The sequence below is a fragment of the Diadema antillarum genome, unplaced genomic scaffold, assembly GCF_040938485.1.
Source record: "Diadema antillarum isolate AM-2024a unplaced genomic scaffold, OU_Dant_1.0 seq00000945_RagTag, whole genome shotgun sequence".
Taxonomy (NCBI): Eukaryota; Metazoa; Echinodermata; class Echinoidea; order Diadematoida; family Diadematidae; genus Diadema; species Diadema antillarum.
The window spans coordinates 551,033-576,389 of record NW_027271794.1 but is presented as its reverse complement, the minus strand read 5'-3'; the positions used below and the strand labels follow the sequence as shown (position 1 = coordinate 576,389).

Sequence of the window (25,357 nt, the reverse complement as noted above, 5' to 3'; positions counted from 1 at the left end):
ATTGTTAGATGACTATATTGATTAATATGCACTAGTACTCGAAAATGTACGGGACAATTTACCTCAAATTATGTGCGGATCCAGCGAATGCAGAACCCGTCAGTGAAGTTTTAGGAAAATCGGATGATGTGATCAAACCTTATGATTATTTATAAAAATGTTCGTATGATTTATGCCGCGCGTCGTCACTAGATGACAAGACTATGAAAACTCGTGATATCATCTCTCTCTCTCTCTCTCTCTCTCTCTCTCTCATTCTTCTATAAAAGTAAAAGAAGTGAAATCTGAAATATGCATAACTCAGGATGCCTCCGACTACGAGGAAATATCTCCAAACTATTTTCCTGATAATGTACTTTTAAAGCAATTGTAAACATCGTGTAATATCAATCATAATGCAGCTATAAACCTGCCCCCCACAAGATGGCGCTGCACAATGTTTAGTAAAAGGTTCAGCACATTCAAACTAACTGCTACATGGAATAGTTGTCGTTCTTTTTCATTTTTCGGTCTGATGTTTTTCTTGTTGGTTGTTGTTTGTTTTATATTTAGTTTCTGATTGGTTCTTTTTGTGTGTCAAGTTTGTGTTTGTTTGTTTGTGTGTGTGTGTTTGTGTGTGTGTGTGTGTGTGTGTGTGTGTGTGTGTGTGTGTTGGGGCGGGGGGGGGGGGGTAGACGAAATTTACCCATTCCATTTCAATCCAGTCTCAGTATACACAATGCGTAATGACCTTACTAGTCGAAAGGTGATGATGACGACGGTCATCACAACACACATCGTGATGGCTAAGACCTCGTATTCATTATGGCATTGACCTGCTTTATATCTAATCTGCTCAATTTGCAGGTCATAGCAGCTTTTATATTGCTCAGTCTGACGGGAGGCTTCACATTTGTTTTTACATCCTTATTTTTTTTCTTCCTTGAGTTCGGAAGTGATTTGTGCTAAAAATATATCATTATTCCCATTTTATGGCTTTTTAATAAAAGGCGCAATACACTCAACAGCAAAATAATATAAGATTGTATTAATGGCAAAAAAAAAGAGAGTAAAGCTAAGGAGATAAAAAGGAAAAAGATAATAACTATGTCCCTAACCGGATAGTCATCCGACCCGTCCTGCCACGCCATCTAATCCACCCGTCAAATTATTACGACATTGGTCAACACACTTGTTCCTCAAAAATATAATTTCATTAATCTTTAATATTCATAAAGAAAGAAAAAATGTACAACTTAAAAAGAAAGAAATGAATTATGTTTCTAGTTTAACAGCATCCTTCCTGATTTAAGTCAGCAGCACTCGCTGCAGTGAGGTACTATTCGAATGCATAAGCTCTTTCAAAGAATCGCAGACAAGATTATCTTTCCGCACATGAGGAATCGTTAACTTTGTTTGCTGCCATCTGGTGATGCTAACCGGTCAGTGAGACCTGGCTCTCGACTCCTTTTCCAGCAGAGGAATCAAGGTTCAACGCTGATTTTTTTTTTTTTTTTTTTTTGGTTTGTTTGTTCAGTTTGACTTCAGAATGAATTGTACAAGATGTGTTTGGTATTGACAAAGGCAATTAAGTATTTCTCAAAGTAAACTATTTTGAAATGGCTGAGATATTAAAAACAAAGCAAACCTGATCAAAAGTGGAACTCGCCTTTCATTAGAATTGCTTTGTTTTATTTTGTTTTTTGTATATCTCAGCCACTTCAAAACCAATTTTCATCGATGAAACTTTGAATTCCTCTTAGATTTGTATGCTCTTTAATATTTCATATAAGTGGCTTCTAATAATGTCTCACAAAAAGTTAAAATCTGAGAGCCCATCTCAACCAAAACTATACCATCCCTTTAAATTCTACTGACGATAAAGCAACACGTAATACGAAGTATACATATTACTAGTATGTCAATTCATATTGAGAACAAATGTGAAAGATTTGTACAACTTATAAGGAATTATACAAAATGATAATATACTAACGATTACATAACGAGAAAGCAATGCATACTTAGCGATGGTGACTGTATGTTTCTAGAACATGGTGATCTTGTGGGGAAGTACGATCATGCACAGTCGGTCGGTCGAGAGAGAGTTAATGTAAGGATGTTTATAAAAAATCAACAAATAATTTGCAGCGAGTTACAAACTTTAAACACGCATGCGTGTGCATGCGCACGTACACCCATGCACACCTACAGAAGAAAATGAAGACCTGAATATAAGAACGACCCAAGTCCAAATTTTGGCCAAATTCAGTTTGACATGGTAAATTGTAGCTTATGCATGGACTCATCTTGTGTATAAATGATAAATCCTAATTACCCCCGGAAGTGCCTGAAATGAATGAGTTAAATCTTATATTAATGTAAGAATGAAGGACTTCGGTCATTCTCACATTCATATAATAGCGCCCTCTCTCATCCTTCTCTCATCTCTATAGCAGAATATCATGTATATGAATCAAAGAACGACCCAAGTCCACCACACAAAATGGTCTCTCCACAATTAATGTAAATGTTAATTGTCTTAAGAATATATGTTCTAATTTGTATATACAATGTTGCCTTCCCATCACAGTTAAAAAGAATATTATTGGACAAATAAAAAAGATATGAAGTTTTTTTTTTAGTTTACTCGAAATGGTCTTCCATGGACTTGGGTCGTTCTTATATTCATATACTCAAATGACTAGTGAAAGCAATTCTCACTGTTAATTCATGTCTGCATCTTCTAAACTTCAAAATGTTTTGTGCTTTTTTCCACCCTATCATTTTCACATTTTTTAATTGTTGACACATTATTATATATTTACGTTTTACGTGACATAAAAAAAATGTATTTACAAGTTCTGTTGGAGATGAAAAAAAAATGAATGAATGAATGAATGAATGAATGTAATACAGATCAAATCTATAAGCTTATCTATATACATAAAAATACAATTTAAGAGATTAAAAAGTGGAACTTTTCATGTGCTTATTATATAAATATTGGATATTCTAATAACCATTATGAAAAGAGTTTGGTGAATAAGTGCGCATAGTGGAGGTTAGTTTTCCTTGCGCCACTGACACGTGGATATCAGCTCTTCAAGAGGAGAAGAATTTTCTTTTCTTTCTTATTCATGATCCTCTTTTTTTGGTCATCTTCAAACAGTCTATAAGATTTTATGATGCCTAAAGGTTATTATCATTTATTCTGCGAGAGGAGAGATAATTACAAGGCTTTTACAAGGGCGAAACGTGTGTACCTGATAAATAATTAGTATCAGAGGCGAGTTTAGAAGAGAGAGAAGAGATGACGGAAATGAAAAGAAGACCAGATAGAAACCTTTAAAAATGATAAAAGCGGTATACGCATGCAGAAGCAGGCATAAGACGCGATAATTGGGAGAACGAGTAAGAGATGGAGGGAGATGGAGAGACTGTATAGATACTGAGGGATGGGGGATAGACCGCTGAGAGTCAGAATCGCCATTGCAGAACGCATCAAAAGGTCAAGTATAGCCCTAGAGCACACACACACACACACACACACACGCACACATACTCACACACACACACGCAGACACACACTTCTTGTTTTTCCTTGATATTTATTGATTTCATTCAAATTAACCCATTCTGGGTGTCACATGTACCAAAAAAAAAAATACAAATACAATTCAAAACACAAACGAATCCATTTTTCAATTTATACTGCAAATAATCTCTCTTCAACAAATAACTCTATAATAATAACTACTAATCAATCCCACTGATAATTTCTTGACGAGAAAATGTTAACATGTGGAGAACATACATCCCTTGAATATAGTGAATCATGTAACTCATTCTCACTTACAAGAGCATACATAAAAAAATACATTACAAATCTATACAAATTATACAAATACACACGCACACACACAACGCACACACACACACACACAACAACAACAACAACAACAACAACAAAGACAATAATAATAACAACAAAGTCAACAACAACAACAACAAACCACCCTTAGGGGTATCTAAAAAAAAAAGACGAAGGTGCTGGAACAGTCTCCGTGGAATACACTATGTAGAGACATGCAACGTGTGTTGGCTCCACAGAACTCTACACAGAGTTCTGTGGTTGGCTCTTAGAATGTATGATTATAATGGAGTTGCCGAAGAGGGCGGGCACATTAAAGGGGATTGGAGGATTTTAATGACGTAATAAAGGAGCACTATTATGTTTTTTGTCTTTAAATGATAACAACAATGCAAACTTGTCTTTCGATAATAACAAATGAAAAACTTTCAAATGTGTTAATTTGAGGAAAATAGAGGCGTATACTTTTGTCCCCTTTCAACTTGAAAGTGCACAACACAAAGATTATTATCTTCATTCATAAAATCTATCAAAAATGATAGGTAAAGGGTGCTCCATATACGGTTTTCCCAAAATGCACGACAATATACTGCTATATATACGAATATATAATGATAATATGATAATAACATTGATAATGATAATATGATAATAATTGATAATGATGATGATGAAATAGGGCTATTGTTTTTACACTGACACTCTTTGTTGAAAATAATTACAAGCAATCTTATATCTTAAAATGGAATAAATCTTAAATGAATTGAGAACAGCAATATTGATAACAACAATTATATCAATTCAAATATCACACTATATTAATGATAATGCCGATTATAATATCGATAATAAAACTGCAATAATGTAAGTTATCATTGACGACCCTGAATCATTCTTGAAATTATTTGATGTTTCTTCTTTAATTGGGATGACATGACCATGGATGGTATACAATATCATCATTTTTCTGTCTATCAATATTGCTATGTTTGCTTTGTGACTCGGATTTTTTAATTCTTCTTTTACTCTTTTCTTTTTGAAATTTGTCCCTCTCGAGAAAATGGTTATGCCCGCTCAGCAAAGTGCAGAGAAATCGCCATCAGTATATTACGATTATTTTCCGTTATTTTGGAGAATTAAAAAAAAATCTCATTACTTTTTTTTTTTTAAATTACTGCGCATGAAATAGGATATCATGGTATGAGTGCGGACAAAAGATGGACGATACGGTCTGATGGGTATATACCCGGGATGAGTAGCAGTGCACTGAAGCGTTTTGTCACAGTGCGACCCTCGTGGGAACCTCCTTTGTGACGTGAGGGAAGATTGACCTGGGGGAACGCGGAAACATTACGAACAGGCCTATTCATTCACAAAAAGGGAAACAAAACAAAAACAAAGGAGGATATCTTTTTTTCCCTGTATAGTTGGAAATGCCGAAAATTCCCACAATCGGAAACCCCGATAGTACTCATGTGTGCGAATTGAAAGACTGCAGAAGTTATTTGTATTAAATAGAACACATCAAGTTTGAGGAAATCGGATAGTCCTTTCAAAGATATCATTTCTTAAACCTTTTTTTACAACCATTATTGAATAAAAAGACCGTAACAGTTTGTGATGTCACATAGGCCTATGGACAATGATAAATAAAGAATGTTCTGCGAAATTTCATTTTCTATTAGCATGATTAAAGAACACTTTGCTTAAATCTTTCAGAAGGCAGGGGAATGACCCTTAATATGACAGGGGCAGATCTAGGAATTCCGTAAAGGGGAGGCGCCTTTACAAAATTACAGGGGGCGCACGCCCTCTCCCCGCATTTTTTTCTTTTTATTTCTTTTGTTTTAACGGAAAATAAAGAGGGGCCCGCCCGGTGCGCCCCCTCCCCCTCTATGGATCCGCCACTGTATGATATGACAGAATATCAAGTGGAAGGAATTCATTCGTCCAACAAAAATTACTTTGTTTTTCTCTATCTCTCTATAAATTCTAAATGGTTGTCCATGTATATGTCACATTATAGTGTTCTCATTCGGGGATTTCGGTACCGAAACTTCGGTAACCGAAAATCATAACATTTGCACGGATTGACCGATTTTTCTTAAAATTTCACGTATGTATTTATCAATGTTTGCATTCACTAATACACGCAGTCATTTGGGTTACATTTCCCTTTGCTGTTATTGGGCCATTTTAAGTCCCAAAAAACGTTCCTAGCATATAATAGAATTTACCATATCAGATTTAGTCATTATAACTATTTAACCCCTTCCCTGCTTGAGTTCGAAATCACGGTAGATTTGTACAGGACAAGACCAGTTACATAATGAAATGTGTAATACATTAAGGTCATACTATAAAAAAACAAAACAAAACAAAACAAAACAAAAATGTTCTCGGGCCTTTCCCAGAGAATTATGCCACTACGCAGTTACATTTAGATTTACGATGCTGGGACGGACATTCTAATATCGGCAGCAGGAAGCGGAAAAATGATCTACAGCACCAACGATACAGCAAATTAGATGAAATTGAATGCTTGGTGATTATGAGGACAGCATGCATGGTTGCAAAGTCCAATGAATGGACCGTACACCATCGCTTGTTTACACGAACCGGCTTACTCGCCCACCTCATTACATTGCATATACTACCCATCAAATGACATAAGCCCACGCATTCCTCGCTCTGACGTCATCCACTGTGGGTCAATATTCAAACCGAAAGACATGTAAAGATCAAACAATTATGTGTTATTTTCCACTTTCCTACGTCCAAACGTTATATGGGAAACATGACCAAAATCTTAACGATAACAGATTTTTCATTCATCACCGATCCTTTTGGAAAAGGCACAATACAATACCGTTGGCGTTTGTTGAAGAAATCAGCTGCTTTGATAGTTGTTAGTTTCAGCAAAAAGTATGAAACATTGGAGACTGCTTTAAGATTTACATCAAAATGAGATAGATGCAAGCATCATTGAACATGTAAGGATCTCTTTGATATAAAATAAACCATTAATCCGTATCATCTAGCGGATAATACTCTTCAGATAAGAATTTATTTTAGAAAAACTACCACAAAATATAAATCAAGGTATAGTATAGAGACTACAGAACTCGTATGGCTGTATGGCTGCAGCCAGCTTTTATTTTCAGCGTGAAGTCATGTGTGTGTGTACGTGTGTGTGTGCAGTGTAAGCTGATGGTGCCTCGCTTCCCAGTGCTAACGGTACTCCTACGCCAGGCAGGCAGCTCCTAACGTCAGGGCCGGTGAATGCTCATGCTGTGCATGTGCAGTGTGTGTTCGTCTGCTGCTGGAGGAGCCAAAAACCGGAGGAGGAATTTATCATCTCCGTGTGAAGGAAGGCATCACCTACAGACGATACACTCCGCGAATCTCTGCGTTCTCCATTTTTCCTGCAAGGAAACGGACCATAGTAGTGGACCATATCACATCAAACATGGGCAGGAGGAGTTAAAGGAGCAATGTTGCTGAATTTTCTTCGCCTGGCGTGGCTTTTTAACGCTGTTTTCGCTTCTTTTGCCAACCCATATGGGAACATAGGTGAGTGACGGTATCGGTAGAAGGCATCTCGTGTACCCCTACCCGTACTCAGTATCACGTCTTGAATGTGGGCGCAAACAGGTTGTTGTGTATTCGCTCATTGCCGAGTATACGAGACAGTGGCAGTGTGGTTATCATGGTTCGTGAAAAGAATTACCAGCTGTTTTGTACAGTGTACTACAGACGTGTTGTGACACTAGGGCTTATGCTGTAATGGGTTTTGCTGTCATTTTAACCCTCTAGAAGACAATACAGTTCCCTCATTGACAAAATCAAATTTTCATAAATTCTGCTGCTTTGAGCTTTAATGTTACATCATCAGCACTAGTAAACGTTAGACACTGTCAGGGGCATCCTGATTTGATGATGCGTTTGAGTATACTAATGTAGATCCAATCTGTTTTATGGTGTTAGTGTTTAATGCAGTACTCAAGCTCCATACTGAACGGTTGACGTCTGTCTGATAGAATGAGTGTAGCGCTAGATTCTGTGTTCATTGACTATCGATTTAGTCAAAAGAGTTTTAGTAGCAGCAGTCAGTGCATATATGGTGCCAGGGATGCCAAGTTCAAAACAAAATTATGAGTGAGATTTTCATGACTCAGCATCTTGGCATCCCATGCAAATGTGCGCGTGAGCGAGGTTGTGGTGTTATAAAAGAGGAAAATATGGATTTGGATGTTTATCAATAATTGATATGAAATGTAAATGTTGACTGCGGTGAGGGCACAATGATATGATTATGAAATGAATACTGAATGATATAGTTTCTTCATGTTCACTGTACAAGCCATTTCACAATAGAGCTGAACAATGAAGTTTTTCATTGGTGAGTTGCACAGAATCTCACAACATCCCTCTCCCTGTTGGTAGCATGCATACAGATCAGCAAGATTGTTACTTTGTTAAAATCTTCATTGTGCCTGTGTACTATGTGAAGCCTTCTTTCATTTTTGTAACAATGATGATGGAACAGAGTATGAGTCAATATGAATGGGTTTGTGTCATTCAATGCTGTCAGTACTCCCTTTCTACGCATTTGAGATTGGTGTTTAAGGGGACTGATGTTCTGTGCCAAAACACAGTACCGGTAAATTATTGAATTTGTGCATTTAATAGCATCTTGAATGAACACAACCCTTTGACTAATTTGCCCAGTGAAAGGAACTTCTTGATATACTAGTACATGGTTGTGGAGTGTCATGATTGGTTTGGCCAAAAAGGGGAAAAAAACAATACCGGTACGGTCGGCAAAAACAAAAACAAAAACAAAACAAACAAACAAAAAGGAAAAAAAAAGAAAAAAGAGGAGGGAATCAGATGAAAAGGCAGTTATTGATTTCTGCTGCTGAGAGTGCAAGACCATGTAAATCTGGCGGTGCATTGTTCATCACAGTCGGCTTGTGAGATATTGATTTCTGCTGTGGCAGAGGTGCCGATGTAGCGGGGCATTACGTGCAAATCCCCCCACCAGGCGCCAGTTGCGAATTATCGGACTAAGTCCGTTGGCCAACTCTTACCTAAAGAGATGCATCCAGGGTAAATTAATTGTCAAAAAAGCAAGAGCTTTTGGTATCCCTGGAGAACTTGTTATTGAAGCAATTATATGATATTTCATTTATGGGTGCTGGATTTGAAAATGCCAATTTCGACAATGCCAATTTCCTGTAATTTCTTCACAAGGAGTAATGGTACAGTTGGGCTATGGTGGAATTGCCTGTGATGGCATTTAATTGTAGGGGTCACTTACTGCATATGATCTGTTCTGCTGGGGAAAAATTAGTGAAATCATTGGAAAGCTTTACCTTTTTTTAAATCAAAGTTGGTGTGCTGCAGGAGAAAAGATGTCAATCAGTGACATAAAAAGCTTAGGATCTAAGCACAAGGGTAAAATGTTCAGATGAGAAACTGATAGATGAAAAGTGTAATCTTTGTCACTGATTTGTGCATTTTGATATTATTTATATGACCTTGGACCTGTTTCTTGAAGATTGATGGTAAGAATAATCTGAGGGTTGATACATGTGTGATTTGAAAAAGTCATGCTCGATCTGCTAAATTATAAAGTAGATACTGTGCCTTAAAATCAAATGTTGTTTTATCTGTGAAATATTAGACATACAATCACTTTATTCAGTTGATCTCTTGCTCAATTCGCAGAGTAATGCTCAATAAATCGAACGTAAGATCAATAACTCTTTATGAATATATAATTTATGAATAAATCAGTTTAGCAACATTTGGAAATTGACAATTAAAGAGAAAAGTATTAATTTTGTTTAGATTGCCAATCATGCATTGTATATATGCAGTGGAATTAGAAGTCATTATCTTATAATCAAGAAATCAAGACTACATGTATCAATGTTGTGAAAACCGAACAGTTAAAGTGTAGTGCACACAGTGAATGTCTCCAATATGATCATTGGACAATCCATGCCATCATGCCCATGCTCATCAACTGTATCTTCCGTAATACTCTGTCGTAACGTGATGCATTTTAATGTACTCTGTTCTACAGTGCCATGAGTATCTTTTGAGGTAGAATACAATGAGCGCTCTATAACGGTCTCTCTATAAGTGTGTACAGTACAGTTTATACATTGTACATGACTCAAACAAACAGAACAGTTATTTACAAGATTCATTAAATTCATATCTTTGACACAAATACAGGATGATGTAATTTGTTTTACTGTTGACATGAAACAGTGATATTCACTGGAACCAATTTGAAATGCAAATTACAAAAAGAGGCAATGCAATTGGACCTCGGCAATGCCATTATCTCAGTCTTCCTCCAGGGAATAAGCTGCATGATGAACAACAACTACTATTTTTATCGCACAACTGAATATTTCCACGCAGGATTCTCCTGCCTTTCATAATGTCATCTGGAGCAATTTTAGGAAGTACCCTAGACGTGCTAAATACCAAAATAGGATTATTTGTCTCTGATGCATTGTTGACTCCTTTTGGGAATGTTTAGTTTTCAGATAAAACTCTAAGCGCCATTCTATGCCTTGCCAAGGCAAAGTCCTAATCAGAGATGATCAAACAGTCAGCCAAACCCTTCTAAACAAGGAAAATCATCTAAAGGATAAAAGCATTGATTTGTGCATCATTTCCTTTTCCTCTCCATGTACATTTTGTACAGTACTCAGGGAAAGTTGACTGATGTATGATATGAAATGTGACTTCATATTACAATTGTATGCTCTAAATTTGCCACATAACAAGCATACAATGTACAGTAGTACAAATCTGTATTTATTGTTCTGGACCAGCCACATCTACAATGTATACAGTAGGATTGGAGCTAAGAGCAGCCCGTATTGGCAAGCCACAGTTTTCTGTGTTATAGATCTACCAATGTAAACTGTAGCAAGATATTTTACAGACCCAAAGGGGTAATGCTTGAAGAAACTTTTAGATAAGAACTAGTAATCACACTTTCTGGCATGTTTTAATAGCACACGAAAGGCTTTCTTCACGTAAGTGTAATATTTTTGTAAGCTACGATATGTTTTTTTTATTCATTTTTTAAATTTATTTATTTATTCTAGCGGTATGCAGTAAAGTGTCCATACAGTTCATGTCATCTTTGTAAGGTACATTGTACAGCTGTACAGAACAAAATGCTATGTATACAACAGTTTGTAGGTGAAGAAAATCCAGAGACAGTGTTGTGCCCCTACATTGTGTAACATACAATAAAAAGAGCTTGGTTTTAAATGTCAATTACACTAATCCTTAAAGAGATTTGGCCTAAGTTCTAGATGTATCATAATCCCCTTAATGACGCATTCCAACACTACCACTACCCCAATCGTGTGTTTGACCCCATGAAAGTTGGATCTAGAAATCACATGTACTGTACCTTTTGTGATCTTATACTGGACACGTTTGGGAGAGTGAAGGCAGTGATTCATTGCAATTTGTGTATTGTATAGGACCAGTGAGGTGTGCGATGCATTCTGCACTGGCCCGTTGTATTTGTAGGATCTTATACGGTTGAAGAATTTTAAAAAGCCCCCTTCCAAAATCCAGCACCTGGGCAGCTATTTTGCCTGTCCTTCGTGGTGAAGATAAAATGAGATGTTGATTGAAAGTATACATTTTATACGAGTGAGGTGATGTCTTGCGTCCAACCCCCCCCCCCCCCCCCTCCCCCATGAATAGCTACATTTGTACATTTCATAGCTTTTGCAGACTTGTGGTATTGTATAAGTACCATGAATTGAATAAAAGCCACAGAGGTTTGCCCACATGGGCGTGACAATACTGTTATATTCCTGCAATGATACACAGAATGCTGCCCGGTCTGCTTTGTACCATTGTTCAGATTATGACCCTCCTCAGTTGATTTGGTGAATGCTGTTCACTTCTATTTGAAACAAGATCCTTTCATCCAGATCTCATAGTTATGAAAGTATAGTGTAGGTATATGCTGTAGTATTTTTTTTAAATGAAAGTATCCTTTGGTAGCTTTAAAACTGTACAATTGTGGTGCTTCAAGAAATATTTTCAAAAGGCTTGCCCATTGGACCTAACAATTGGAGGTCAGAAGATTTCTCAATGCTCAAAGTGTTTAAAGATACAAAACAAAAAAATAGAGAGGTTGAGTCATAGTCTATGCTTTAAAGGCATGATTTACCATTAATTTGCAGATGAAACAAAAAACCAGCATTAGTGCTTAAAAATACATTGTAGATTTCTAGAATGTGAGTTAGGGAGGGATAGAAACAACCAGTGTAAAACTTCAATTACTGCAATTGTTGATTGCGATTAAAAGTGTTCAGGAAATCATTTTTTGATTTGCGATTATAGTACTTGGCGATTACAAGTGCTCAGGAAGTAATTCCCCTTCTTAAAATTGAATAGCAATAGTCTAGTCTTTGGACAAATGTTTTGAACAAAAGAATATTGTAATTCCATGTAATGAAATTGCTACACAAGTAATATTTTGTATGTATTTAACAGTCATACATGTATCCAAAATGAATTTTTAAATAGCAAATTGCTGCACGTGTACAATGCGAAACCAGGAAATTTATTCTCTGACAAAGTTGCCATCCTTGGATTAAGGGTTTCCCTCTGAGATCCTGATGGATTTAAGTATTGAATGCCATTTGTGGTGAAGAATACAATGTACTGTACAATGTATGCAGTAAAATTCAGAATTTTCAATCTGACGAAAAATGAGGTGGATAATACAGGGCTGCACACTAACCCACTTTTTCTACTGGTCCGACCGGTCTGTCGGACCAGTATCCATATCCAATTTTTCCATTGTACACTAGTTCATTCCTGAAAATGTTATTGGTCCGACAGTGACTTTTACTGGTCAGGGACCATCAGGGGGGCATTTCATGAAGCATTTTGTCCGACAAAGTCGTCGGACAAATTTGCTCTCAGCCAATCATATGCAAAGATTTCAGTAGCTTGTAACAGTTTGTCAGAAAAATATCCGACCAAAATGCTTCATGAAACGCCCCCCAGGCCAGTGCCATTGTGCAGTGCTTGATAATACAAATGTGTAGTTCTGGGGGGCGTTTAATCAACGAGTTCGTCGGAGGTTTTCACCGACAAATTTGCAATCAGCCAATCAGATGCAAGGATTTCTGTAGCTTTTCAAATTTGTCGGTGAAAACCTCCGACGAACTCCTTGATGAAACACCCCCCAGGAAGTATCTATCAGTGAGAAACGTGCATGGTGGGTGGAGAGAAAGACTGTCCACAAGGAGCACAGCTTCCTTTAACTCTTTATGTGCCATGTTCGCACGTCCGACTCACTCGACAGCCTGCCAAATTTGCATATTCTGCTCAGACGCACAAACTCGCCGAAACCGATCGATGAATCGCCAAATGCAGCAGTAAAGTCAAGGAGTTTATCGCGCTTTTGTTCCTTTCACTGTACACTGTAGCTTGCATTTTATGTTTGGCATTTGGTGATTTATCAATCGGATTGGGCGGGTTTGTGCATTTGAGTAGAATATGGGCAAGTCCAAGATAACGCGCACGTTACGTATGGGACATTCAGAGACTTTTATGACCTGAAAAATAGTGTTAATGGCCTTTGATCATATTGAACTTTATCATGGTGATTGATATCCAGAAGAAGTATAATCATGTAAAAAATTGAGAAAAATGACCATGACAATTATATTCTAGAAGAGAAAATATCATGTGCCGTTACATGTACGTATGGGACCAGAAAAATTTCGTTTTTTTGAACATTTTTTTCAACCTCAAAACTCTCTGAAAGTATATCATTCTACAACTTGTAACTCACTGTGATGAAAGTCACAACACTCAAGATTATCACAGGTAAGTTTCATGTCATTAGGCAAAAAGCTCTAATTACAGGTTCTAATTAAAGACAGACATGACGTGTTACGTATGGGACAGTTACGTATGGGACAGTTTGTCCCCCATTCATTTAGTGTGTGAAGAACCATGTTTATGGGTATTTTGCATAATTATTGTAGTAAAATCAGTTGAAACTACTCAAATACTGATCCAGATTGTCAAGGAAACAATATTTCCCAAATATTCACCATCATAATCATATTCAGTCATATTTTTATATTTTTATGACCAACTTGGGTATGCATGCCCTTTGTCCCCCATTCGTTTAGTGTGTGGAGAACCATGTTTTATCGGGTATTTTGCAAAATATTTTGCAAAATACCCATAAACAAATTTTTGCATAATTATTGAGGTGAAATCAGTTGAAATTACTCAAATACTGATCCAGATTGACAAGGGAACAATATTCCCCAGATATTTACCATCATAATCACATTCAATCATATTCTATATTTTTTATGACCAACCTGAGTATGTATGCCCTATTTTTATCAGGATAGTTACTACTGAAAAATTGAATAGTAAAAGTGTTTACATCCATTGATGAAGGGCAGTTTGCCATTTAGTTTCAATAAAAAACAACTTGACACAAGAAATATTAAGTTTGATAAATAAGCAATACCTGCTGCGTGGAACCCCAGTGATCAAGTAGATGTCTGTCTAGCAGTCAGGTCATTGATTCGAGTCACTCCTCAGTATATATACCCATGAATTTTGTTGTGGCTACTACTGAAAACTGAATAAGGACAATTTGTGTATCACTTTTAATAAAAAAAAAAATCATTTTACTTTTTTATATATATATATCACAACCATTTCAAATTGGATCTCCATCACATAAACTTTGACTTCCTCTAGTCTTAGGATTTTATGCTCTTAAGTGATTCATATAATTGGTTTCCAGTCATCTCTTTAAATGTTGAAAACTGAATCCCCATTTCTACAAAAAACTACACCATCCCTTTAATGCTGATTTTTCATTGTGTATTTTGCCATTTTCCCTCCCACTTTCTGAAAATTGTTCAGTCAAGTTCATGTATTGTTTCAAGTGTCTATAACTCAAAAAGTACCTACAATGTTGGGATGCTTTCTTCAGGATGATTGACCATTTGTGTACTGAGAGACCTTTCCAGCTAGCTACATGCATTGACATGCAATATGTATGAGGATGTCCATACGTAACGCATTTGTCCCATACGTAACATTATTTCAATGCCTAATAAAAAATATTTCTTTTACTTTTTTTTTCTTTTTTCTCTGGTATTTAATTTCTCTAAACAATAAATTAGAACTTTCCAAAAGGGCATTAAAATAACCTTAGCAATTTCAGAAAAAACCTAAAAAAATGACCTCATTTTGTTACGTATGGGACATGTCATGATAGGACACGAGCTAATTTGCATAATCATTTGCATAATCCCTAAATTTTTATACCAAGTTAAACTATGTGATGAACTTCTTATGTCCACATATTAATCAAATATTATTTGCTTTCCTTTGAATTAATATGAATTTTTATAAATGTCCCATACGTAACGCTGTGTTTCACATTTATGCAAATGAAGCCCTTAAAATTTGCATAAATTTACATAATATCATTTTTTCCTCCATGGAAATCAAAACTTCAACTCATAAGCTTCAAAATGATACCAAGCATGTTAATATTGAGCAAAGATGAAATTTTGCCTTCTGAGGGGACCTTATCTTGGACTTGCCCATATGCAATGTTGGCACACTGTTGACTGAGTCGGACGTGCGAACATGGCACATAAAGAGTTAATCAAAATATCATCCATGCATGATTTTGTCTTAGGTTTACTGACATCAGGTGTCAATGTGATTGAATTGTAAATTTGTAGTCAATTGTGAGTGTTTTTGCAGCCCTTCCACACAATCCCCGAGATACACACGTGTATACTGTAGAGGATTATACAGTTTTACGTATAAATGCCATCAAATTAATACGTACATTAAATTTCCCCCTTCATCTTCATTCAGAAAATGAGATTGTAGCTTTCCTCGCTGTCAGCAGTTGTTTTTTTTTTATACACTGTAAATGCATGTTGTCTATTATCTACATAATGCTGCTATTAAAGTTAATGGATTAAATAAACTTGAAAGGTGTGCCTGTTGTGCACACAGAATTCTGTAGTGCTGATCAAAAATGTGCATTGAGGTGAGAAAGTATGTGTTCATACATGGTTAGTGTTGGGTGACAAGAGTGGTATTAAAGGCAGATGACATGGTTTGTACACCTGTAATTTGTGTAGTATTCAGTGTGTGTACATCCACATTGTACTTTAACCCAGAAATAGAGCCCCGATGAAGTAAACATTGTTTATGTGGCATCATTTTTTTTTAATAGATAAAATAACAAGAAAATGTATGTTGTCAAAATATTAGCTGTGCTTGATAATGTGGGAGTTTAAGTTAACATAAAATAGAAACAAAATAAACTTATAATAAACAAAAACATCTCTTAAAAAGATTTAGTCATTTTTTTTTAAATCAATAATGAATTGAATGGAACTCCTTGGTGTTGACAAGGACTGACTAGTTACTGTACACATGTACAGTTGTACAGTTGCTTCAGGGAGGTGGAACCCCTCCTTGGTTGCGTGTACATTGTATACAGGCCTGTGAGTTTTATTTGTACTATAGGTTTACTGTGGGTAATTTTTCATGCTAAATATCATCTGTTGAGAATGAGAAGGGCGTTAAGTTGTCTCGAACACTATGGGTTTAGTGACAACTTCACGCCCATTCTTAGCCGACGATATTAAGATTTGTTTCATTTGTAGATCTATCTTTGTACAGTGTATTTCAACTTCCATCCCAAAGTTTAGATGAAAGCCAATCTGAGGGAGAATGTGTGAAATTTGCCTGTCACTTAAGACAGAGTAGTAATAACCATCACATCATCAAGGTAGATTCTCATTCTAGAAACTGACTGACAGAAATGTGTAAAAAGAATTAACACAAACATGTTTTGCACATCATTGGGTACACGCATCAGAACGCCTTCAATTTGACAGCACCTTGAAAGTGGCAGATGTATGTCAACTATGATTGACAGTACGTGTACCCCACATGATGTTTGTAAAAATATGGACCTTCGTGTTTTGTTTTGTTTTGTTTGTTCTTCACAATGTTGTATCTCTAAAACATACAACTGTATTTATAAAAGGGACATCTACACGTATTACATGGATTCATTGCTACTGAGTGATCTGTGGCCTTCTGCAGTGATGTGTCACACATGTTCATACTAACTATTAAAGAAGGAAAAAAAACAACTAATAGGATTTAGAGAAATAATTGCAGGATTTAGATAATGTAAGAAAATGATAAGATTTTATTGATGAGAAAATGTACAATGTAGAAGGTGATATTGATTCTCACAAAGTAAACTGAATATACTGTATTTGCGATGTGATGTGAATGCAGTAAACCCATTCCTTATTTTATTTATTTTTTTTTTTGGGGGGGTGGGCGGGTCTTGAACGCAGAGCCTTGAAGGTAACAGGTATAAAGGTATTCAAGCTTTGAGGTACGTGGACATTGTATGCATCTAAGGTTATTTGTCACAACAGCACAATCAAAGTTGTTACTAAATGGGAATTGTACTGAATGCAAATGGTGTGCATTAAGTGTCTTATCATGCAATGTAAAGCATTCCATGTTTGAACAGCCATGCTGTTTTTATTTGTCTTCCCAAAGCACTTTAGTCTCCTCCCCGCCATTTGTTTTTCTCCATCTTCTACCCCAGTTTCCCTTTGCTATTTGCCTCAAATTTGTCCCCCCACCCCACCATTCTCTCTTTCCTTCATTTTTCCTCCCTGGCTCCTCTTCTCTTCCTACTGTGACCATCCCCTAAACATCCTGTCGTTCCACTTCACCGGCAATCACTCAGGGGAGCTTGCCTCACAGAAGAGCAGCTCTTTAACCCATCTTGTCCCAAGGGAATTTTGCTGCAGAATTTATTATTTTGTCCTTTTGAAATTGACAACTCCGCTATTATTTACTGTGTACAAATTGTACATGTTCTACAGTACACCCATTTATGTAAATATTAGAGAAATGGATCTGGTATAACATTTTAAGTTCATCAAATCTGCTCAAAATCAGAAAAGAAATTACAAGTTTTTGACAGTGTGTTGCCAATTTAAAGGGATAGTACAGTATCGGTTGAGATGAGAATTGGGCTTTTAACTTTTTGTGAGATACCAAGAAAACACTTTTAGTACAGAGCATACCATTTTAAGAGGAATTCAAAGTTTATTTGATGAAAATCAGGTTTGGAATGGCTGAAACATCCAAAAACAAAGTAAAACAAAGTAAAACAAAGCGATCGTAATAAAATGTGGGTCCCACACTTTATTGAATCACTCTGTTTTGGATATCTCAGCCATTTCAAAACCAATTTTCATCAAATAAAAGTTGAATTCCTCATGGAATTACTGTACATGCTCTTTCATATTTCATAAGAGGTTTCTCATTATCTCACCAAAAAATGTCAGAAACCTGAACTTCGGTCTCAACCAAAACTATACAATTTACCTTTAAGGCCCTTTTTCAATTTAACTTTTTAATGTATATGGTTTTTTTTATAGTAATTTTGCAAGTGGTGAAAAAAATCTGCCCAAATTATACAAAACAAAGACTCAATTGAAAATGATATTTTATGCATCCATATGATACTACAATGTATTCATATAGTAAATTTTGTATTATAAAAATGATACATTTGTAATGATGAAAAGTTAATAACATTATGATATACAGTATAAAACCTCTGAAATGTGTTTTGTGGGATTTAATGGGTTTCAATCTTATGGGTTTTGAATATTTCCACATTTATCATCAAATACCTTCACATCTTCATCTGCTGTAAAAGTTGAAATTGGGGGGGGGGGGGGGTGTTGAAATTTTCGCTCATTTTACACAACCAGAAACTAGCAAAAAAAGAAAATATAGAGCATATGAATGTTTTTGCTTGCCATAATTATGTTCCAGGCAGTAGTTGATGCCTGGATTCAGTGGAATAAAAAAAAAAACAAAACACACCCAAAACTCATCTTTCCTGGCCCTAAGGAGTGAAAAATTACTGTCATGAAAATATCCACTTTTACAGTTCCTGATGGATTTAATGGCATGTGACACAGTTCATAAATTCAGTATTCCAACCAAAGTGCAGTTTTATTGCAGAGAACTTGTAAAAATCTTCGATGTGTATTCAGAGAACTGTACAGCTGTACCAGCTTTCTTCCATACCTTTATAGAGTGTTCTCTGATTTTTGTAGAGCTGATTGTGCCATGTGATGTATGTTGACAACCCTAAGAAATTGGATCAATTGTACTCTTTCTCTGCATGTGGTGGTGAATTGTCTTGCAGAAAAATGGGACCTTATTGGATTTTATATGCTGTGACGTTGAATACATTTGGTACTCCTCTTCGTTTGATGGGAACAATTTTAAAGTAATATAATGATATGTGCTAAATTCAAAAGGAATACCAATAGTAGGGAAATTGATATTGCTGAGATGAAACATTTTCTGATCTCCTCAGCACTGAAAAGGAATCATACCAGACTACCGGTATTCAAGTTCATGAAATCATAGTAGAGCTGAAATGTAGGAAGGTTTGGCTTCTAGAATGCACAAATACTGTTTTACAATAGCATGGATGGAATTTTAGGGTGCCATCCTCCCTACATGTCTTCATACCTAAACTTGATCAAAGAAAAAAAAAAGTAAAAGAAAAACTCTCACCGTCCTTGCACAAATCTCTTTCTTGCTGTTTATATTCACTATTGGCTGTATTGCATTTGTCCCAAATTATTAACTGTGGTTATGTACATACAGTTGTACATTGCATACATTATATACATACATTGTATGATGACTCTTTTAAAGGGGATAATAGTACAGTAAAAGGGATGAAATTATCACAACAAAATGTAAAGTTATATTATGACATGTACATGTACATGTATGTACAATGTAGCTACATTAACGTTTATAAAATGCACACCCTCTCACATGATTGTTGGTTGATGATTATTGTACCTTAACTCACCCAGCAATTGTGTCTGTGGTTCTTGTTAAAGTGATTGTTACAATGTAATCTTACAAAGAAAGAAAACAAATGTAGTTTGTTAATCTAACAAAGAAAGAAAACAAATGTGACCCGCTACAACAAAATGACCCTAAAGTCGGGTGAGGTCGATTATTTGAAAATGGCATGATATAATCCCCTAATCTTTCTGCTTTAAATTGATATATAACACATTTTATAAAAATAATCGGCTGCCGAGATATCGATGTTTAAAAGAGAGCATGTCGAGACGTCTGGAAAATCACTGTTTCGAGAAAAGCGCCCTAAAAGTCTTCCTTTCGACGCAATCAAGGGACACGCAAGTCAGTTTTCACCTCTGGACAATAGAAGGTAAGCCCTAGCAACCCCCGAAGAGTTCATTCAAGCACATCAGCGTCGGCGGTCTCCTCACCAACCAATCAGTGACCAGGATGTGAGAAGCGGCTGAGCATAGCGCACCCCGCCCGCACGCACCAGTCGACTGGGTAGTGTGCGAGCTTCACGCTTCGGTTAGAAGCAAGCAGCAAACTGACCAATGAGATCACTCTGGTCGTTGTTAGGGGCGGAACCTATCTGTGGCGCTCAATCCAAATTTTCGAACCAGTTTCTGCTTCGTTGAAACGCCAAAAAACATGGTTCAGAAAAACGCTATTTTTAAATCTTTCCTTTCATCATTTTGCTTCAAAATTTCGACATGATAGAAGACATGTTAGACTCCAAAAATATATCAAAATCAGAAAATCGTAAGTTTTGACCAATTTTAATGCTCTGACTTCAAGCTCGATTTTCACGGCTTCGCCCATGCGCGACTTTAGGACCTTTTTGTTGTAGCGGGTCACAAATGTTCATTTGTGTTTCTATGATGTAATTTTTGTTGTTGTCTTCAGTAGGATTCCAGGGCCACTTGCTAGCTCATTTTAAGTAAATGTTTGCAGGGCACAACAAAATATTACAGACATTAAAATAATCCCCATCCCCATTTTTGACTGTCACTTCCAAAATGCCTCTGAGAGTGTATTGCCATTGTTTACAATTTGGTTTACTATACATGGTATTAACAGCATAAATCTAGCTGTCAAGTCTTTCTGATTCCCCAAGATGCGCTATGAAAAATTAGATTAATATTCATCACACTGTATAACAAGAAAATGTAGGAACCTACCTTATTATGGAGATTTTTTTTTTCACCTTCTGAGTGCATTTAGGAATTCATTCAGAAGTACACAGTTGTACACTGTACACAGTTGTACACTGTACAGAATGTACAGCTGTACCTCTGTGATTGCTCGAGCTGTAGCCTGCTCAATTTGGATGCATAAAAGTTGGCAGCCCATTTTAACCGTGTGTAATAGCTGTAAAAACCTGTCCTACCATAGAAGCAACTTGCATTAACCCGCTGGATACTGGAGTGACGTGGTCTCCATTTAGGGTGGCCACCACTATTAACGTCACTGGCAGCATTGATTATGACTGTGACAAAACTTCATACGACAGTATTGATCGAAACAGGAATAGGCACATGCAAATGTCAGATCTGTGATCCTTTGCTACGCTTTGGTACCACACATTGGTAGGGACAGTGATTTTCCGCGATCGCGGAAAACGGACGGAAAACGCGGAAACGGCCTTTTGAAACGGAAAAAATATTCCACACGGAAAATCACGGAAAATCACTTTTTAACAAAATAAAACACATAAAAGTAAAAATAAATCCAACAGAAGCTGTGAATTAATCATTATTACATGTCCACGATATTCACAGACTGCGGAAACTGAGTTTCTAAGCCAAGTTGTGTTAGTTGCAAGTTCTAGCGATGTCTAACGGCGTTAGATCTAGCGATGTCACGATTTCAATAACTGTTGAACACTTACTCAGTTTGATCCAACACCAACAATCATAACCATAGAAGAAAGTCCATTTATATTCCAAAACACAACGTGTGTCTCGCCGAATAATGTGTGATGATAAAGCCAGTATTTTGGCAGTAAAAGTAGCGGCAACAGAAGAAACTGTAACTGTCTAACTGTTATCTGCTCGCGGTAAGCTGTCAGCAGGTGAGTGGAGTGGTGACTTGCTATGTAGCTATGCCTGCCTAGCCTAGCCTGCTATGTCGTGTGTAGAGCACAGCGCACAATTTCAGGAGAGAAGAGTGATCAAACTCCCAAGTTCACGCAGAAAAAAGAAAAATCCCACGATGCCAAGGTGCCATGCCAGACTGGCATGGGTGGGGTGGAGAGAGAGAGAGACCAATCAACAGAAGAAACCGCGCGTACTGGCGCATTCTTGGAGGTCATGAACTGTCTGGGGTGTTGGAGATGAACAGGGAAAGGGGCTGTTCCCAGGCCCTCTCTCCAGTCAAGAAATTGACACGCGCGCGCAAATTCTTCTGCCAACCAGCCAGCTGTCGGAATGTGCTTTGAAGTTTATGGCAGCCTGGCCTGGCTGGCATGAATGGGTGTTGAGTTTCAATCAATATCTACTGCTGTTTTATTTTTGTATTTGAACATGTCGTTTCACCTGACAGAAACACGGAAATCGGGAAGGTGTAGGGGAGAGGTTTTTGTTGTGTTGCAATGTGTGTGTGTTTTCCTCGGGTTTTTTTTTTTTTTTTTTTTTTTTTTTTTTTTTTTTTGGGGGGGGGGGGGGGGGGGGACCGAGGCCAGAATGGGGAAAGATCAGAGTGAGATGAGTGCTAGTTTCTTGTCTGGATTATTGACTGAAGAAAGATAAATTGATTGTTCCTTTAGTGCTGAAATTTTTCATCTGTTTAGACCTTCTGAAGGAATATAAAGACTTGACTAGACAGTACACTGTAAGTCACTTGACTAGCAAGTCAAGAAAGAGGACATTCATAATGATAGTTGTTGATACTGCAGGCCAGGCTTTGATAGTGATACACAAATATGTACTGTCCCACGGCATGATTAACTGGATTACAATGTATTGACTGAAGAAAGATTCAGGTAGATTGATCGTTCTTTTAGTGCTGAAGTTTTTATCAACACTGCTTATTAAACTGATTATCATGTATTCTGTTTGCAGCTTCTAATCAAAGGAATAAAAACACTTGACTAGCATAAAGTCACAAGCTGAGACTCAGAGACATATTTTACTTTGTATATTTTTTTTCTAATTTGTAGACAGCAGTGTAAACAGTCGTGTAAACAGCAGTGTAAACAGCCCTCTTTATCATCGCCATAATTAACCTTGCAGATTTACACATTATGCAATACTCTTCGAACATTATCACTGTGGCAACCTATTTGTTAAACCGCCATTTGGCAACCTAAAAAACTCTATAGGTTGCCCGGCTGGCAACCAAGGAAAAAAGTTAAGTGACAGCCCTGTGCATGTTTTGACAGTCGAAATAAATAAATTGTCGTACTGATGTTTCATTTCATTTGTCTTCATGGGTGTGTGGTATGTACAGAGGTTGGAAATCATCAGGTATACACTATGCATAACATGTATGAATGTATACACGATTACACAGGCACACAAACTTCAAATAGCAATCTTTTAATTTTTGTTCATTTTTGCATGCAAATACATGTAAACGGAATTTGCATTTTTTGTATGTACAATTCATATGGGAAAACGGAATTTCCGTTTTTTCACCATTTTGAAACGGAATTCATGATTTTGTGAAACGGAAAAGGCAATTTTTTGAAACGGAAAATCACTGCCCCTACATTGGATTTTGACTTGCACATTAGCACTCCCCAGGTGCTCGTTAGCAATTGGGGTTTGCCACATCAATACTGCAGACTTTCAGAAAATGAAAGGTCAGGAATTTTTTGTTGTTGTTGCAAGTGTTCAGAACAACTGAAAATGCACATGTGTTTGCTTTTTTGTTGTTACAAATTTATGTGTTGCTTTGTATTTTTGTTGAGCTGGAAAGATTTTGTCATGTTTTTGTTTTGTTTCTGAGATTGCACTGCAACATCTCTTTAGGGAGCATTCAACTTTGACTGTGAAAACATACATACACCTTGTACAATTTGTATAATATCTGTTCATACTTACATACATGGATACATACAGACAGACAGACACATACACAGAAAAAAAACGAAACAAACACGGGGATCAGTATCTACATGTACCACTTTAATCTCAAAGCAACAATTACAACACAATCTTTGAGGAAAAAGGAGGGCTTTATTGAATTCAAATTCATGAAATTCTACTGTCAAGATGCTTTCATTGCAACTGATTGACAAATTGCCCTACATCGACGTAAATAAGCACTGAATTGATCAGTGTTTTGGTAGTGGCCATGATAAAAAATCATGGGCGTATACTCGAGCAGGATTCGAACCTATGACCTCCTGATCACCGGACAGGCATCATCTCCACTAGACCACCGAGCTTTCGCCTGACAGCAAGTGTTGGTTCTAATCCTTATAGCACGCAGCGGGTACTGCGTAATTATTCAAATTCATGAAATTCTTCTGTCGAGATGTTTTCATTGCAACTGATTGACAAATTGCCCTACATCGACGTACATTTGTCACTTTACATGTACGAGGTACAGCATTCAATGCAAGTCTGTAACATGCATGTCATGAAATTTACTTTTGTAATTTTTTTGTTTAAAATATATGACTAATGTTTTTTGTTATTGCATATCAAAATAAAGAAAGCAAGATAAAGATAGTAGAAGAGAGAGAGAGAGAGTGAGAGAGAAAATCAGAGAAATCAAGCATTTTTATTCTGGAAGTATATATATGATAAAAACTAGAGGATGGAGAAAACTAATTTGTCAGTCCACGAAGCATGGAGAGCTACAGTTTATAGTGTATACCATGTGTCCTTCATAGCACTTCAGACAAAGGGCTGAGACTTACTCCAGCTTGAATGTGGCTGTCATCATGTATCATGTTTCTCAAGGGCAAGGATGTGGAAGATTGAACCCCCGAGACGATTGGCGATGTCATAGGGGGTGAAGATGGCGTGCCACGCAGGGTCAGTCATGCGCCTAATGAGAATGAGATTGTGCTAGGAGGCCTCGCCTCCAGCGAGAACAGGTTCCGGCCCCTCCGGTGTAAAGGTTTAAAAGCTGATGAGTTGCAGGGATGAGGTCACTGTCTGTGGAGCAGTGGATTTTTACTATCTTCTGCGATGAAATTTCTTTGTTAACCCATTGATGATGGGCTGATTTTGCTACAACACACATTTCCCATAGACACCTGCCCAAGCATACTCGGGACTCGTCGTCAACGGGTTAAGTGACTCCGCGGAGACTTTGGGACAATGGTAGTTACTACAGCAAGGGCAGAATCTTGATACTTGAGACTGTTGTCAAGGAAACAAGATGAGGTTGCTGCATCTATTCTTTAATTATTTTATGGACGTATCGTAAATGTTATTGACATGTGATGCATACACGTATTACACATGTATACCATACATCTAGCATGTTGACAGCACCAATGCTCTGACTTAGGTCTCATAAAAG

General features: G+C 36.9%; 1 protein-coding gene across 1 annotated transcript in view; it reads left to right on the top strand.

Moving 5' to 3' along the window:
• Positions 1 to 7,169: 7,169 nt before the first annotated feature.
• Positions 7,170 to 25,357, top strand: part of LOC139741673 (uncharacterized) — a 130,157-nt gene continuing 111,969 nt past the window's right edge. The window contains exon 1 of the mRNA XM_071652253.1: positions 7,170 to 7,426. Coding sequence (XP_071508354.1) covers positions 7,348 to 7,426 — 79 coding nt within the window. The 5' untranslated portion in view covers positions 7,170 to 7,347. The remainder of the gene's footprint in view (positions 7,427 to 25,357) is intronic.